Source organism: Eurosta solidaginis, chromosome 4, assembly GCF_040869045.1.
Source record: "Eurosta solidaginis isolate ZX-2024a chromosome 4, ASM4086904v1, whole genome shotgun sequence".
In the NCBI taxonomy this organism is placed as follows: Eukaryota; Metazoa; Arthropoda; class Insecta; order Diptera; family Tephritidae; genus Eurosta; species Eurosta solidaginis.
Window position 1 is genome coordinate 120,228,536 of NC_090322.1, and position 18,830 is coordinate 120,247,365.

General features: G+C 41.1%; 1 protein-coding gene across 2 annotated transcripts in view; it reads left to right on the plus strand.

Moving 5' to 3' along the window:
• The window catches only part of Marf (Mitochondrial assembly regulatory factor), a 75,924-nt gene that overhangs the window by 16,841 nt on the left and 40,253 nt on the right, over positions 1-18,830 (plus strand). For both annotated transcript variants that reach the window (XM_067782673.1, XM_067782674.1), the window contains one exon: positions 13,434-13,995. In XM_067782673.1, coding sequence (XP_067638774.1) covers positions 13,434-13,995 — 562 coding nt within the window. The remainder of the gene's footprint in view (positions 1-13,433; positions 13,996-18,830) is intronic.

Here is an 18,830-nt window from a genome sequence, read left to right on the forward strand (position 1 = left end):
GCTGGACATAGCCCCCAATATCCCAGCAATACTAATTACAACCAGAGGGCGTCAGGTATCTGGAGGCCAGCGTCATAAGACACACTAACGTAGTGCCATTCATCCCATGAGCTCGGTTCGGATGACACTCGGAATTACGGGTTTTATCGAGTTGTCCTCTCTAGATCCGCCATATTTGTTAGTAAAGCTTGGGCACCTTATTCAGGGTGTGACTCTTCGCCACGTATGGCCGGTCTTGAACTAAAAAAATAGCACCCGTTTACAGGAAAACTTGGCCCAGGGGAAACGGAGTGCGGATGGGAGATGGGATAAGAAGGGAAATCTGGTTGAAGGGAGGAGAAACGGGTCGCCGCTCGCATTCGCCGCCGAAGCATTACCAGGTGTCACCGCGAGGAGGCTCCACCCCAATGTGGGGGGAGGGTGCAAGCACCTACGACGAGTCGACGTTTTGGGATGACGCCGGTGTGTGCAAGGCGAGACATCCCCATCAAAGACACCCTCACCCATTATTTCACATACACAAAAGTTATTACTTACACATACACACGTATATAATTAGAGGACAAATGTAAATACCAGATACATAAAAGAGAAGAAATAAGCAGTAGTTGTAGAAGGGTGTTCGTGAAAAGTCTAGAACCTTGGAGAGATATGCGAACGAGGCAACAGAGAGTATAAAAGCAGCGCAAGCTGAGGAATTATTAATCAGCTCGATTTAAACACGCTATTAGTGAAGTACGCGATAATTGTAATTGTGAAGTACTACTTCCAAAGTAGTCTAAATAAAGAAAGTTTTTATGATTTAATAATCGGGGATTGCCCGTATTGGTTTTTTTAAATGTATGAAAACATTTATTTGAAGCAATTTTTTAATTTTATAATTTATTTAATAACCGAGAGAAAAGGCTTTGAAGAGATTTACAAGGTATAATCGAAACAGCTGTCGCCTTGTCCGTCCTGATGTCACGTTGTTTAAATTTTTCCCAAATTATTAAATAAATTATAAAATTAAAAAATTGCTTCAAATAAATGTTTTCATACATTTAAAAAAAGAATCCGGGCAATCCCCGATTATTAAATCATACAAACAGACAAAATTGGTTAATTCGTTATAGTTCTATAAATAGAACAAAAACAGCAACAAAACCAAAGTTTCTTTGAAAACCGCCGTACCAAGCATAGCTTTAACACATAACTGCATACGAGGTATGCAATGTGTAAAAGATTAAAATATGCAAAAAGAAGGCAATTGGGAAAAACTTTACAACAACTAAGGCATGACGTAGCTGAATGCGTTTATAACCATTTCAACTATCGTAGGAGTGCGGGTTCGACTCCCACTCCCGGGAGAAAAGGCTTTGAAGAGATTTACAAGGTATAATCGAAACAGCTGTCGCCTTTTCCGTCCTGATGTCACTTTGTTTAAATTTTTCCCAAATTATTAAATAAAGAAAGTTTTGTTAAACTGAATATTTAAGTTATTTATTCGACAGTTCAGAGATTCGAACGTTAACAGAAGCTGTAAAATATTCAGAAATTTCACAGAATTCGTTAAAATATGACCTACTATAGTGCTGCCTTAATAAAGAACGTGGGTATCTGCATTTCGATTTAAATAAGTAATTTACATAGGCGATAGTTTCGCGTTAAAGGATATAAAATTTAAAGTTTTGTTTGCATGAATAGAAGATTACATCCAAATTAATCTAAAATACTTACTTTTAAGAAACAAACAGCATATTGTAACGAATTTACTGCAATTCCGCTTATTTCAAATCTTCTACTAAGGTTCGAATCACTAAACTGTTGAATAAATAACACCACTATTCAGTAATGCAAAATGGTATTTATTAAACTACCTTCAAAATAACACTTATATTGCTCGACAGATAGCGTGCTTAATCAAAAATGATTGTAGCGCCTCTACTGTTGCTGCCTTTTATACTCTCTGATTTCCTCATTGCATCTTATAGGCGCTTCCAGAATTTACTTAATTACTGCTATATAATTATAACTACAGATGTACGTGTATAGCTCTCACATGCGCGTGTATTTGTGAGCGGCACTTCCACAATTATAATTGCATATCTCAGATAAGATATCTGCATGTGTTTGTGCGTTGCTTCTCCGCTGCATGTACGTACATATGTGTACACATAATGATTGAATTATAGATGTGCATACAGTCACTGCTTAGCATCGGCTTAGAGATGACAGTACCCTTAGTGTTGCTAATATTCGTTACACTGCCCTCCACCTAAGTCTGATCGTCCCGATCAGACAAATCTCCATCTAACCGCTGCTAGCCTCTCCAAATGAACCATCCTTCTATTTCGTGGTTTCCCAATTGTTTGTATGTGGTAGATGACATCACTGATCCTTTTCACAACTCTGTACGGGCCTTCCCAACTGCACCGATATTTGGATGGAACACCTTTCCGCCGGTGAGGGTTGTATAGCAGTACCAAATCTCCCTCCAAAAAACCTTCCGAATTAAAGTTCTTGCCATGCCAGTGTTTCACCTTACTACTCATTACCCTGGGCCGTTCCCTCACACTCTGTTGTTTGGTCAATGAACTACTTCGTAGGGCTTGATCTTGACGAATTGGCTTTGCATAATCAGTATCGTGTTGACGTTTCACAGCATTAGTGCGCGCTGACTTGAAACCACCCTTGCATTCTTTCTGGAAGATTCTTTCAGTCGTTTTAGTGCGTCCATTAGGGTTTGTCAATGCCAGTGCTTTTCTCGCAGGTACCTTCGGTTTTTATTTGTTTGGCCCATTCGTTCCAACAACCCTTGTCCGATCTGCTGCCTGTGACTTTTGTGGTTTTTGTCGAATCTCTTTCACCAGCACTCGCTTACTGCTGAACCCTTGCTCAAAACTGAAGTTAAGTGGCACATCCTGATGTCATACTCAACTAAGAAATCCACTCCCAACATGACTTCATCAACGATCTCTGCCACAACGAATTTGTGTAGAACCATGACCTCCCCAATTAAGACTTCACATACCACTTCTCCCTGGACTTGGTTATACTTACCAGTAATCGTACGCAATATTGCTCCAGATGATGGCTTTACTCTCCTGTTGACCAAATCAGATCGGATCAAGGAATGAGATGCGCCCGTATCCTTGGCCGTAGCCAGGATTTTGTTTCGGGGGGTCATAAATTTTTTTTTTACAAAATAGTACTTTTTGTTGCTCTTGTTCAAAAAGAGGGGTATGTCCTCAAACTACATATTGAACAACTTTGCTCAAGTTACTATTGCGCCGGCTGAGTGGAAGGTAACTATATCTGGGTTATCTTTTCAAAAACGTCGGATCTCAGAATTTTTGTTTAAAAACGGTTACCTGAGATTTTTGTTGAAGGCTGCCTATCTCACAATTTCTATTCCTGCAAAAATTGTTACACAATATTAAAATAACACGCTGCTTTGCTTAGTTTTTCGTTAGTATTTATTACAATTAAGGTAACAAAAATTCATAGGTATACATGTAGCCATGCATTTAAAATAAAAATAAAACTTGAAAATAACACCCCAGTAAGAAAGTTTTAAAATAAAATATTTGGCGATATTGAACCAAGTGAATAAATAAAACAATCAAATTGTTTTCCCTAGCTTTTACTTAAATTTAAAAGCTTTTTCCATACAAAAATTATGTCGGATTTCCGATAACTTATGTAAAACCGTTTGCTAATTTTTTTATTCACATGGCCCATTAATTGTATATTCATACTTATCTAGAAAAAATTTAATTTTAATTTAATATTAAATTAAGACGTCTTGACTTTTTAGCGGCGAAGTCATTTATCACCTCGTCTGTTTCAATTTGAAACCGACGATGTGTACTCATTATGGCTAAGCCATTTAGTCTTACCTCTCCAGTGGAATTTCTCAAAAAAGTTTTCAACCTCTTCAGTGTTGAAAAAGATCTTTCCGATGTGCATGTAGTGACGGGAATTGTAGCAAATACTTTCAGCAAAGAATATATTGCTGGAAAAAATTTTTTATTGCACTCGTCTAAAGCTTCAATAGCAGATGATGGACGTGTACAACTTTCTTCTTGACTCCATTTTGCTTTCCATAAAGTGAACTCAGAAGCAATTCCTGCGGTGTCAATTATATCTTTATATATTTCAAGTTCTTTTGCGTCAGACTCGCTGAAGTTAACTTCTTTTAAACAGCAAATCGATGGAACAAAGAAAGAAAATTTCTGAATAATTGATTTATGTTGAACAAATTTGTCATTCAATTGTACAGAAATATCGTCTAAAAAAGGAATAGCAATAGTCACCCTAAAATATGTTTCAGGATCTCTTGTACTACTTCCCGTTCGCTCTAGTTGGATATAGGCGATACGTGGAAGCTTTACCTCCTCATTAATGGACGTTAAAAGCTGGCGTACTTCTCCGAATACTTCGCTAAACCTTTTATCTATATTGCAGCGAAAATCGTTAATGACTTGCAACACGACTTCGATATGCTCAATTGCTTTTGGTAAATCTAATGAAACTGATTGCAAAGTCTTACATAATGGCAGAGTCAACGAGAACATAAATAAGCTCACATCAAATTCGCAGCTTGTTACAGATTTCAAAAACGAACTGGCCTTAGATGAAGCATCAGTATCTGGGTCAAGAAGTAACTCTTCAAGAGCTATAACTGTTGCAGGAAGCATTTCTTTAAACCTGAGTAAGCTATCATGATTTTCCACCCAACGAGTTGCGCAGAACGAAATTAGCTTATTAGATTTAGCTTGCGGAAATATTGTTTTGATTTTTTCAGTTAAATTTAGTGATCTTTTAGCAGACTTTTTGAAAAAGGACGTAATTGTCTTGGCAATACCTAAGCAATGTCGAATGTAATGCACCTCACAAGCACGTCCCAATGCCAGGTTTAAGGAGTGAGAGCAACAATGTACATATAATGCTGCAGGAAAACGTTTTCTTATAATTGCTTGTACTCCATTGAAACTCCCCTTCATTGCTGCTGCGCCGTCATATCCCTGCCCTATCATATATTTTTCGTCTATACCTACTGCCCTTATGGTATTTTGTAAAGCTACAAATTGTAAAAAGTCCTCACGCATAATGCATTTTTCAGAATCGCCAACGTCAATATAACGAACACAGAGACATTTGTTCAATTTGTCCAATATCTGTTGTCTCATCTACTACAATCGAGAAAGATTTTGCCATATTTATCCTTTCCACTATTTTACGCTGAATTATTTGTCCGCAAGTTGCGATTATTTCATTCCGAATGGTTCGCATTTTTAGCAGCATTTTTAAAATGATGTTTCGCAATTTCATCGCCAAAAGTGCACGTAATTACCATCATTGTGCACCTGCTCTTTAGCAAGCATTCCACAGTCATCAGTTCCCCTTAAAGCTAGTTCTTGCCGACCACATAACTTGATCACCTCAATAATTGGAACAAGCTTACTTCTGTTCGATTTTATTTGCTCCACACGTGTTATATCAATATGCGATCGTATATCAGGTACCGCCCTTGTCCAAACTTTTATAAAATTATTAGCATAAATAATGCTAGAAGCGTGATATTGGCACTTTGAGTGCGCTTCAAAGTTTTCAATGGCATCTTTCCATTTTTGGAATGGTTTAGTCACAAATGAGTTCAACTGTTGGTGTTTCCCTTTTCCGGCTTATTCATGGGGGAAAAGAGCACAATATTTGCACAATGCACCTGCTCCTTTGGCTTGCGTATAAACAAGCCATTCATATCTATAGAATTGTCACAACTATATAAACATAAAATAGTATTAATTGCAGATAATACCTTCTCAACCAATGATGTTGAAATTTTAGATTCCTTTTTCCCACTCCCGAAAATGTACAAGATTCTTCAGGTATCCACGGCGAAGTAAGAAGGTCATATTTTTTGCTATCTTCTACTGCTATTCCTAAATAGCCACCAATGTCCATGATGTTCATATCTGAATGCCATACAGTTTCTGAACTACTACTGTCTTGACGACTTCCTGCTGTCCAGGAGTACTTTCGTTTTCAACTTTTTTGCTTTTAAAACCATAATCGAGCAGCGATTTTCGTTTTACACTCATTTTAGACTCAGAATTCAATTCACTTTATTATTTTTTTGTAATGCAATTGTAAACAAAAATCAGCTGACCATCAGGATTCACTCGCTGCTATCATGCATGGTTGTAATGAAAAGTATGTACGTTCAATTAAAGGTATAAACACAATGACTTTCGTTGAGTATTGTCATTGCTCAAACTACGTTCAAATATTTCGCCTAAATCAAACACATTGAGAGCGGAAGCGAAATTTTCGTCGTGCTTTACATTTAGAGTGGCCATTTGAAAGAAAAGAAGCAAAGAGAATAAGAAAATGAAAAAACTACACAGATAGACTAATAAACGACTTTAGTAACTACTTGATTTTAAACCAAGGCTTGGAAAAATATTTGTATATGAATTTTAAAGAACAAAAAACTTTATCGCAATATTTTAACGAAAAATAAAATGCGGACACATTTTGTGTGTTTTGTCCGGCGGCGACGATAGCATTAAATCTACCGTCACGAAATGCCGTGGGACAAAGTTTGCTTCTAAATTTCATGCAATTCAAGTGTTTCTGTTTTTGTTAAGGCTCTCAAGAAATTATCTTATTTTTGCAGTGCAAGCCAAATTTGTCGTTATTTTTCTTTTAAGGTACGTATGTTGCTTTATTTTTATAATTTCCTTCCAGCTGCATCTGGCATGAAAAAGGAAGGTTTTCTATAGCATTTTTTGAAGGTGCCAAAAAGAAGCCTCATACAAACTTTCAAATAAAAGTAGCGTCAAATTTGGCTGGCAGAGCAAAAATAAAACAATTTCTTGAGCGTTTTCTTTTGTTCTGCGTACCCAACATTAACTTTTAATTTTTATTTTAGGTGTGGTCAATGGTAAAACATATTAACACAATATGCATTTGGTTGTCTTTGCTTTGGAAGACATTTAAACTATGGTTTTCAACATGGTAGAAATAAAAATTAGCATACTTGTTTCAACATTTCGGGGGGGGGGGGGGGGGGGGGGGGTGTTCAATTTTAACCCTCTCGGTGTATTCCACGGTTGCGTCTGCATTTGTGAGATGAGCCAATCTTTCAACATCCGACGCAAACTCCTGCAAAGCCTTATTCGCCTTTTGGTAACGATTTTTCAACTCAATTTGATATATCTGTTTCCTATGCTCGCTTCCGTAACGTCTCTCTAGAGCGCTCATCAATGTTTCATAGTTGTTCCGTTCGTACTCTGGAATTGTCTGTAAGATTTCAGCTGCAGACCCTTTCAATGCCACGAACAGTGCAGCAACTTTATCTTCAGCATTCCAGTTGTTCACTGCTGACGTCTTCTCAAACTGAAGCTTGAATACCTCGAAAGGAACAGAGCCGCCAAAGATGGAGTTTTTACCTTCGAATTGCTCGCTGCATAAGACCTTTCAACGCTTCTATCTCGGCATCAATTTTGTCCTCGAGTTGTAAAATTTTTGCATCCTGCTCTACCAGTTTCGCAAAGAGCTGCGATGATAGCTGTTCCGAAATTTTTGTCGACATTCCAGATATACGTGCCATTTCTGAAATGCGTGCCTCCTGTGACTCCAGCTGAGATGCCATTGTCGATGTTTGTGCAGATATTGTGCTCGTCACTGTCTGCAGTGTTTCGTTTTTTTTTTTTTTCATTTTTGTTGATGTTTTGTCGCTATCATAATGAATGACATACTCCTCAGCATTGATTCCTTCAAATACCATAGCTACACTTAGTCGTCTTTGTAGCTGGGATTTATCGCCAAAAGTAGCCAATCCACGGACTTCCAACTCCTTCAGTTGCTGAATCGTCAATTCACTCAACTTTGCCACGTTTAAGTTATATTGGAAGTCTTCGGAATTTATTCAACAATTACTCTTCTGACACCAATTGTAACGAATTTACTGCAATTCCGCTTATTTCAAATCTTCTACTAAGGTTCGAATCACTAAACTGTTGAATAAGTAATACCGCTATTCAGTAATGCAAAATGGTCTTTATTAGACTACTTTCAAAATAACACTTCTATTGCTGTTGTTGTTGTTGTTGTAGCAGTGCTTCGCCCCACCTAACAGCCGCGGCCGATCACAGATTGTCATCAATATCCTCTAACGGGAGTCCAAGGAAACTTGCTGTTTCAACAGGGGTGGACCATAAGGAAAGGGGTGTTAGAGGCGTTGGTTCCACATTACAATTAAAGAGATGGTTGGTGTCATGGGGGGACACATTGCAAGCGGGGCATACATTTTGTATGTCGGGGTAGATTCTGGATAGGTAAGAGTTTAACCTGTTACAGTATCCAGAACGAAGTTGAGCCAGAGTGACTCGCGTTTCCCTGGGGAGTATGCGTTCCTCTTCCGCGAGTTTTGGATACTTTTCTTTGAGTACTGGATTCACCGCGCAATTCCCGCCATAAAGGTCCGACGCCTGTTTGTGGAGTTCACCAAGGACCTGCTTGTGTTTTTTCGCTTCATACGGCTGTGTTCTCAGGTGCCGTATTTCCTCAAAATGCTTACGGAGATTACTCCTTAAGCCCCTAGGCGGTGTTGGCTCATCAATCAGATGTCTGTTGGGATGCCCAGGTTTCTGGGTATTTAACAGGAACTGTTTGGTCAGCATCTCGTCTCTCTCCCTGATGGGTAGTATTCTCGCCTCATTATGCAGATGGTGTTCTGGGGACATAAGAAGACAGCCTGTGGTAATTCTGAGAGCAGTATTTTGGCAGGCCCGTAGCTTCTTCCAGTGGGTAATTTTTAGGCTTGGCGACCATATGGGTGACGCGTAGCACGTAATCGGCTGGCTAATTGCATTGTATGTAGCCATGAGCGTTTCTTTATCTTTTCCCCAGGTACGTTCAGCAAGGGATTTGAGGATTTTGTTACGGCTCTGAATTCTCGGAACAATTGCGGCTGCGTGCTCACCAAAATGTAGATCCTGATCAAACGTCACACCCAAGATTTTGGGGTGTAGGACAGTCGGTAGCGTAGTGCCATCGACGTGGATGTTCAAAATGGTCGACATTTAGGACGTCCATGTTGTAAATAAGATCGCGGAAGATTTAGTCGGTGATAATGCCAGGTTTCGCGAGGCGAAAAAACTGGAGAGATCAGGGAGGTAGCCGTTTATTTTATTGCATAGCTCATCGATATGTGGGCCTGGGCCTGTGGCCATTACTGTGCAGTCATCGGCGTAGGAAACGATTGTGACTCCTTCCGGTGGTGAAGGTAACTTAGATATGTAGAAATTAAACAAAAGCGGGGATAGGACACCACCCTGTGGCACCCCTTGTTTAATTCTCCTTGGTTTTGATGTTTCGTTTCTAAATTGCACCGATGCCTGCCGACCACCCAGATAATTTGCGGTCCACCTTTTAAGACATGGGGGGAAGGGTAGACCCTTCCAGGTCTTGCAGTAACGAGCCATGGTTGACCGTATCAAAAGCTTTTGATAGGTCTAGCGCTACGAGTACTATGGTGGGGGTTTTGATTTAAACCGCAATTTATCTGGGTGCTAATGGCATTTAGCGCGGAGGTAGTGCTATGGAGTTTTCTGATGCCATGCTGATGAGAGGCTAGCTGCAAATTTGCTTGGAAATAAGGGAGCAAAATGGCTTCGAGCGTCTTTGCCACTGGCGATAGGAGAGATATCGGACGATACGACTCTCCTATGTTAGCTGGTTTACCAGGCTTTAGTAGCGGGACCACCTTGGCCATCTTCCATTTCTCGGGTATGACAAAGGTGGAAAGAGACAGGTTGAAGACCTGCGCTAAATATTTGAAACCCTCTTTCCCTAGGCTTTTAAGCATCGGCATGGCTATGCCGTCTGGGCCCACTGCTTTGGATGGTTTAGCGCGACAAATGGCGTCCTCAACCTCTTTAGCGGTGATGGTGATTGGGGACGCGTTGAATTTGTGTTTATGTGCGTGTCTGTTGGCCCTCCGTCTATCTTTGTCGACCGTAGAATGCATTATATATTGTCGGCAGAAAGCGCTCGCGAATTTTTACGCATCCGACAGCACTTTGTCGCCAAAGGCGATGGAAACTTTGTCTTTGTGCTTAGTCGGATTCGATAGGGACTTTACGGTGGACCAAAGTTTACCCACACCGGTAGAGAGGTTGCAACCTCTGAGGTGCTCCTCCCATTTCGCCCGCTTGTGTTCATCCACAAGCAATCTGATGCGTTGGTTTATATCCCTTATTTGGGGGTCGCCTGGATCAAGCTGCCTTATAAGGTCACGTTCTCTCGCTAAGTTTGCGGCCTCCGCCGGGAAGTGGGGCCGGATTTCGGGAATTCTCCCGGCGGGAATGAAACGTGCCGAGGCGGATTCAATGACCTTGCGGAAGGCACGCTCCCCTTGGCGGGCATCAGTCGGGATAGGGAGGGCAGGAAAGAGGTTGTCTGTAAAAGATTTATATTCTACCCACTTTCCTTTTTTAAAGTTTATGAAAGTGCGTTTTTCGGTGACGATGAAGTCGGCGGTACGCTCGAGCGAAATAAGTATAGGCAGGTGGTCGGATGCCAATGTTACCATCGGCTGCCAGTTGACGCAGTTTACGAGTTCTGCGCTCACGATTGAGATATCTGGCGAACTGTAACAGCTTCCTACCATACGTGTGGGGGCGTCTCCGTTTATTGTGCAGAACGTCGTTTCTTCTATTTGATCCGCCAATATCTCACCTCTACTGTCCGCCCGCAAGTTTGAATGCCATAGGTCGTGATGGGCATTGAAATCGCCTAAGATAATGCGATTGTTGCCAGTGAGTAAGGCTCTGATATTAGGGCGGTATCCACTGGGGCAACAGGTGGCAGGAGGTATGTAGATGTTGATGATTTCTAAGTTTGCATCGCCTGACCGGACAGACGTTCTAAGACATTGTCCCTGCGGTCGAATCCAGGATCAAATATATAATATTGCACAGAGTGGTGTATTATAAACGCGAGGCCGCCCCCATTTCCGCTCTCGCGATCTTTTCTGTGGACATTATACCCAGAGCAGGTCTGCAATGCAGATCGTGCTGTGAGTTTAGTCTCTTGAATCGCAGCAATGCGGATGTTGTGCCGCTTCATGAAATCGACTATCTCCGTAATCTTCCCAGTTAGTCCATTACAGTTTAACTGCAGAATTCTGAAGTGCATGGGGGGAGACGTCGCCACTCTGGGGGTAAGCGACGGGTGACTACGCCTGGGTTGAGGAAGGCCAGGACGCAATTGCTGTTGTGGCCCTGGGACTGGGCGTCCTTGCGCAAGCATTGGGGTACCCGGATGATTTGGGTTTGCGACCTGGCAACATGGCGCGATGAAACCCGCCGGGGGTTGCCGTCGCGGAGACCAGAACATCTAGGAAAGTGGCACCACCCAAGGCAGGAGCTGCATTGGGCGGATGTCGCAAACATATATATTCTGTGCTGGCAAACGGTGCAAACGGAGGTAGGGACTAAGAGTCTGTTTCCCTGACCTACACGATTGCTGCCGGAAAAGAGGGGGGGAGAAGACGGGGGCAGGGGCTGTTGCTCAGCATTGCTTCCGAATCTACTACGGAGATTGTAGTTATGAGTGGTAGCAGCTGTTTGAGTTGTTGGCGCCGTGGGGCGCGAGCAGCAGCGGGTACTTGTTGTGGCTTGCTAAGCAGCGGGGCTGCTGGAAGGTAGTGGGGGCGCTTAGGCGTAGACTACGGGACCACCTTGGGCGTGAACAGCAAGGAGCCACAAAAGATTTATAAAAGTTACGTGGACGTCGGGTTTTGGGATCAAGCCCAGAACAACCTGTCCGATGCAACCATCCCTTACACGAGACACACTGAACAGAGTATGACCGTCCTAAAAAGATTCTTTTCCGGCAGATGCAGCAAAACCATTTCTCAGGACCGGGGTCAGGAGACGCACCCGGATTGGATTCGATACCTTCCCTGAGCAAGAGAATATGGAGCAGTCCTGCTGCAAGGAGCTGCTGGGAGGATGGCAATTTGTGGGAGGGACGCAACAAATTAAATGGGGTTACACTGAGATGACAGTCCTTGTTCAAGAAAAATCCCGAGTCGCTCCGGTATATAGAACCGACTGCCTTGGGAAGCGACTTCTATTGCTCGACAGATAGCGTGCTTAATCAAAACTGATTGCAGCGCCTCTACTGTTGCTGCCTTTTATATTCTCTGATTTCCTCATTGCATCTTCTAGGCGCTTCCAGAATTTACTTAGTTACTGCTATATAATTATAACTACAGATGTACGTGTATAGCTCTCATATGCGCGTTTATTTGTGAGCGACCCTTCCACAATTATAATTGCATATCTCAGATAAGATATCTGCATGTGTTTGTGCGTTGCTTCTCCGCTGCGTGTACGTACATATGTGTAGACATAATGATTGAATTATTGATGTGCATACAGTCGTGGTTTAGCATCGGCTTAGAGATGACAGTACCCCTTAGTGTTGCTAATATTCGTAACAATGTGTTGAAAAAATATAAACCAGGGATCCAAACTGTTATTCTTTTAATTTTTTAGTCCGAAAGAAATTATTAAATCCGGACTTTTATTTTATATGTCCGAAAATATGAGTTAAATACGGACTTTTTAACACGCTTATATTAGCTTCATTTGTATTTTTGTAACTCTCTAGGCTAGGCACGCAAAGAGACCCATCTAGGGGCAATTATTGAAGAAGGCAGTGGTTAAATAACTCGCTACAAAACGAGTTGTGCTTAATAGCGGAGACACGAACCTCTGTGCTACGGCGTGTTGTTATAGTTTATTTTAAACTATATTTATACTTTTTAAGGAGAAAATAAAAGTCCGGTGCTATACTTATGGAATGGCTCATCCAAATGAGTCCAATTCTTTTTCATACAGAATCCTTGTTTCAACACAAAGCGGTGTATTGAATTTCAAAGCAATATCTCAAAAGTCCGGATTTAATTAGTTGTTTGTGAATTTTTTTGAAAAAGGATGAAAAATTAAAAAGGATTCACAGTTCGTTATGAAAATGGTATGGATATTCCTGGGACAGTTTTTTGACCCCGACATTTTCACCTCAAAAAGCGAAAATAACTATTAAAATGGGTCCTGTTGTTGCTAAAAATGGGTCCCTGATATAACCACGTTATATTCAATACCTCGGTTTAGTGAGAATGTAGATACCACATTCCTTATTAGAACGGCATTATGCCATTATGAGTTCAGGGTTCTAGATTAAAAAAAAAGTAAACAATTTTAATTTTTGGAGACTTAATTATTAAATCTTGTATGCTTTTGCTCATTTTGCTGCAGCATTTTCAACCCTGAATATTGGTTTAGGTCTTTTGGACCCAGATAATAACCGTTAAACTGTTTTGCAGTGTAGTTTTCGCCAAAAAATATGAATAATTTTTATTTTCATTAAAGGCACGTCTTGAAGAAGCAAAAGGGAATCCTCCACATATGGGCGCAATAGCAGAAGGTTTCCAGGTGCGCTATTTCGAGTTCCAAGATTTTGAACGCAAATTTGAGGAATGCATATCTCAAAGCGCTGTTAAAACTAAATTTGAGCAACATAGTTCACGAGGCAAAAGTTTGGCGGGAGATATGTGCTCAATGTTGGACAATATATTTGAACGTACTACAATATTCCGCAATTTAAAGATTGACCAAAAAACATTACTAACAGAACGTATACAAGGCATAGAAACACAAATGATGCAAGTGACAAGAGACATGAAACTTAAAATACACAATATGGTTGAGGAAGTGGAACAAAAAGTATCAAAAGCGCTTAATGAAGAAATTTGGCGTTTAGGTGTCTTGATCGATGAATTCAATATGCCTTTTCACCCGGAACCTTTAGTGTTGAATATCTACAAAAAGGAATTAAACTCGCACGTAGAATCGGGTTTGGGATCAAATTTGCGTGCTAGACTTTCAATGGCCTTAGCGATGAATGTGGAAGCTGCACAAAGGGAAATGACAGGTAAGACATGACGTGAATGAAATAACCGAACACTTTTATTATCGAATTGTAAATGATCAAGTAAATAGGAGAGTATAGTAGAAAGAGGTTGGAGTCTGTTCAGAGAGTTTTTGTGCGCTTTGCATTGTGGTCGATGAACTTTGTAAACCCTGTACCATCATATCACTCTCGCTGTTTATTGATAAATCTTATGTCACTAGACTCCATGCGAACTCTGTTGTCAATGTGCGTTGTCTTTGATATCGTTTCGGGCTCAATTGACCCTATGTTGTTGTTGTTGTTGTAGCGATAAGGTTGCTCCCCGAAGGCTTTGGGGAGTGTTATCGATGTGATGGTCCTTTGCCGGATACAGATCCGGTACGCTCCGGTACCACAGCACCATTAAGGTGCTAGCCCGACCATCTCGGGAACGATTTATGTGGCCACATTAAACCTTCAGGCCATCCCCTCCCTCGCCACCCACAAGTTCCATGGGGAGCTTGGGGTCGCCAGAGCCTCGTCTGTTAGTGAAACAGGATTTGCCGCGGATAGGTGAGGTTGACAATTAGGTTTGGAGAAGCTATATATTGCGCTGGCAACCTGAAGGGTTGCGCTACACACCCCTTGAATCTGGTATTTTAGTCGCCTCTTCCGACAGGCATACCTACCGCGGGCATATTCTTACCCCCTTACCCGATGGGTAACAATTGACCCTATCGTATCCTTCGTTGTAACGATTTGTTTTATATAGGTGTTGCTAGAACGGTTTATGCAAAGAATGATCCCCTTGGGAGGACAATCAATTTAATGCTTATTCCTATTCCTTGCCGTTTGATTTTAGTTGTAGTAAATTTACATTTAAGAACCTGGTAATCAGATACTTGTCATAAAGTTAACTATACTTTTTATATAAGCTATGTAAACTTGAAGTTTTGTATATTAACAGTCTATAAACACCTTGTTTGTTGATTAAATAAATAAATATAAATATAAATAATGCGGGTTTGATTTCAAGGGTAGAAGTTTTAGAAAAATAAATTGCTTTCTTCTGTTAGTCATAAAAGAAATAGTACCCTCACGTCGTAGAAAATTGGATATTAGGTCCCTGTTTTCAGCACCAGTTTAAACTAATACTAAACAAGCAGCTTATACTGAAAACATTTTTCCAAGGTGAGATGTGATCATTTAATTCCTCTTCACAGTTTGTAGGGGACCTAAACCGGTAAACTAAATTATGGAAGAGATATAAAAAATTAGATAAAGTCAACAGACTTTTTAAACACAGCAATGGTTGGACTACATTTTTCGGGACCCGTCGATCCTTCCAATTTTTAAACAAAAAAGTTTGGGAGCCACCCTGCAATAAGTGCTTTACGTATTGTGAAAAGGAATTAAATTATCATATTTCTCCATTCAAAAATCTTATTTTTTCAGTTACAATTAGACAGTTCACAAGCAGCCCAATTCTAAATATTCCCTCAGAATTTTGTTCCCGCGGATTTTTTTATTTCGGCGGAAAAATTCCTTAACTTCTTTTCTCCTAGGGAGAACAATAATTGGGGAATAGGAATTTCGAATTTGAGAATTCAGCTGTTTTGTCAATTGAAATTTCGTTGCGCACTTCTTATTTTGTTTAAAGAATTGAAAAGTTTAATTATTGTTGTGAATTTGTTTGAAATTAAGAAATAAAGTATAAACAATGCACATTATTGCATTTCTTATGGTATTCACTGAAATGAGTAGTGAATTGGTGGCACAGCAACATCAACAGGGGAGCATAAGAAGAAGAAGACGGCGGGATAACACAAATCCGCAAAGCAATTTTCTGGCGGCTAAGTCGAGTTGAATTCGTCTTTCGTCATATGCCAAAACCTTCTTAAAAAATCCTTGCGTAATTTCTGGATGGCTGCATCAAATATACCAAGAGCCGTTGCTTATGATATAATCTTCGACTTAAAATAAAGAATATTGTGGTAGAATGTACATATTTTAGCACAAATTTGTACAAATAAGTGTTCTTTCTTAAAAGAACCAATTTCCTTTTTAAGCGACAAACCAATAAAACACGATATTATGATCTTTACTCTCTCACGTTTATTCACCAACTGCCTTATATTTAAAAATGGCTTCACCTAGTGTTGCCACAATACCTTGAAATGTGTAATACTATGGATGCCAATCGTTTATTGTTATAAAAGTATTCATAATGCTGCCACAGTTCGACCATCCTGACCTGTAATCGTCCCGATTATGCCTTCATTAGAGAGATTATGGTTCAACCAAGGCTTCACGTTCGCTACTTCCCATATTCCTTCATAAGGGATTTGACTAAGCTGAAAACCCTCGACATATTTAATTAAATACCTATCATTTGGGAGGACTTTGCAAACTCTGTAAGGACCTTTGAACTTAGGTGCAATCTTTTTACACACACCTGGAGTACTTATATAATTTTTAACCATAACGTAATCGTCTTCTTTATACGTTCTTTGAATTCGATTTTTATCTTTTAATAATAATCTAATATAGTATAAATGGGAAAGTTTGGATGATTGGATGTTTAGATGTTTGGATGTTTGGATGGTTGTCCAGACGTTTGTCTTTGTGACTCAATCACGCAAGAACGGCTGGACGGATTTGGATGAAATTTGGCACACATATAGCCAATAGTCTAGAAGCATCTACTAGCTATATATTTTTCAAAAGGGGGGAGGTCCCCGGCCCCTAGGAACAGTTATAATTTAATTATTATATTTTTTCGTCTTTGCGACTGAATCACGCCAGAATGGCTACACGGATTTTGATGAAATTTCAGACTGTAGTCTACTAGCGAAATTTTTTTCGAACATGGAAAGAGAGGTGGGGGTCCCATGACCCCTTCGAGAAATTATTTTTCATAATTTTTACACATTATAACTTTACGTATACTGGCCTTCACCAATATCACAGACTCAAGGGGTCAAATAAGTCGAGGGCTTATAAAGTAAGCAGTGACACCCTCCGCCCGCCCCCCTTTATCACCCCCCCCCCCCCCCTCTGGTGTAAAATCCATAAATTGTTATAACTCAATCTAAATTTTCTCCTAAATCAATAGTTTTTGGTATCTGGTACATACAGAACGAGATCTAGACAATTTTGGAGGAACGATCAGTGGTCCTCTCCTCTACTCCCGCCATCCGCCCTCCATCAATTGTTTTTATTAGCACGCTTTTATTAGCTTTACCTGTATGTTTCTATCTAACTTTTTATTCGCTCCAATGCGCCTGCTGCCTTATTAACATGGTTTTATAATTAGCTTCACCTTATTTGCAATCCCGTAAGGGTCATATCGAGACCCTTCCGGGTTCATTTCTGGATGGTTTTCGGAATCGGTCCGGGATTACGCCGGGGTAATTTCGGGACTTTTTCGGGACTATTTCGGGATCATTTTGGGACCCTTCCGGGATCATTTCTGTATAGTTTACGGGATCCGTCCGGGATCCCGTCGGGGTTATTTGGAACATTTTCGGGACTAATACGGGATCATTTGGGAACCCTTTCGGCATCATTTCTGGATGGTTTTCGGGATCCGTCCGGGATCCCATTAGGGTAATTTCGGGACTATTAGGGGATCATTTGGGAACCTTTCCGGCATCATTTCTGGATAATTTTCGGGATCCGTCCGGGATGCCGACGAGGTCATTTCGGGACTATTTCGGGATCATTTGGGATACCTACCGGCATCATTTCTGGATGGTTTTTGGGATTCGTCCGGGATCCCGTCGTGGTCCTTTCGGGACTTTTTTCGACTAATACGGGATCTTTTGCGGACCCTTTCGGCATCATTTCTGGATAGTTGTCGGGATCCCGTCACAGTCATTTCGGGACTATTAGGGGATCATTTGAGGACCTTTCCGGCATCATTTCTGTATTATTTTCGGAATCCTTTAGGGATCCCGTCAGAGTCATTTTGGGACTTTCGGGGCTAATACGGGATCATTTGGGGATCCTCTAGGGGTCGTTTCGTGACTTTTTCTGTTTTATTTCGGGATCATTTGGGGACCCTTCCGGCATAATTTCTTGATGGTTTGCCGGATCCATCAGGGTCATTTCGGGACCATTTTGGGATCATTTGGGGACCCTTCCGAGATCATTTCTGGATCCGTCCGGGATGCCGTAGGAGCCATTTCGGGATTTTTTGTTACTTTTCCGGGATAGTTTTTGGACCCTTCCGGGATCATTTCTGGATCTGTGCGGGATCCCGTCTGGGTCACTTCCGGACTATTTCGGGATCATTTTGGGATCCTTCCGGAATCATTTCTGTATGGTTTTCGCGATCCGTCGTTGATTCCTTCGGAGCCATTTCGGAACCTTTTCTGGAGTATGTCGGGGTCATTTGGGGACTTTTTCGGGATCATTTGGGGCTCTTCCGGCATCATTTCTGGATGGTTTTCGGGATCCGTGCGGGATCTCGTCGGGGTCATTTGGGGACTTTTTCGGGATCATTTGCGGGCTCTTCCGGCATCATTTCTGGATGGTTTTCGGGATCCGTCCGGGATATCGTCGGGGTCATTTGGGGACTTTTTCGGGATCATTTGGGGGCTCTTCCGGCATCATTTCTGGATGGTTTTCGGGATCCGTCCGGGATCCCATCAGGGTAATTTCGGGACTATTAGGGGATCATTTGTGGACCTTTCCGGCATCATTTCTGGATAATTTTCGGTATCCGTCCGGGATGCCGACGAGGTCATTTCGGGATTATTTCGGGATCATTTGGGATACCTACCGGCATCATTTGTGGATGTTTTTTGGGATTCGTCCGGGATCCCGTCGGGGTCATTTCGGGACTTTCTCTCGACTAATACGGGATCATTTGC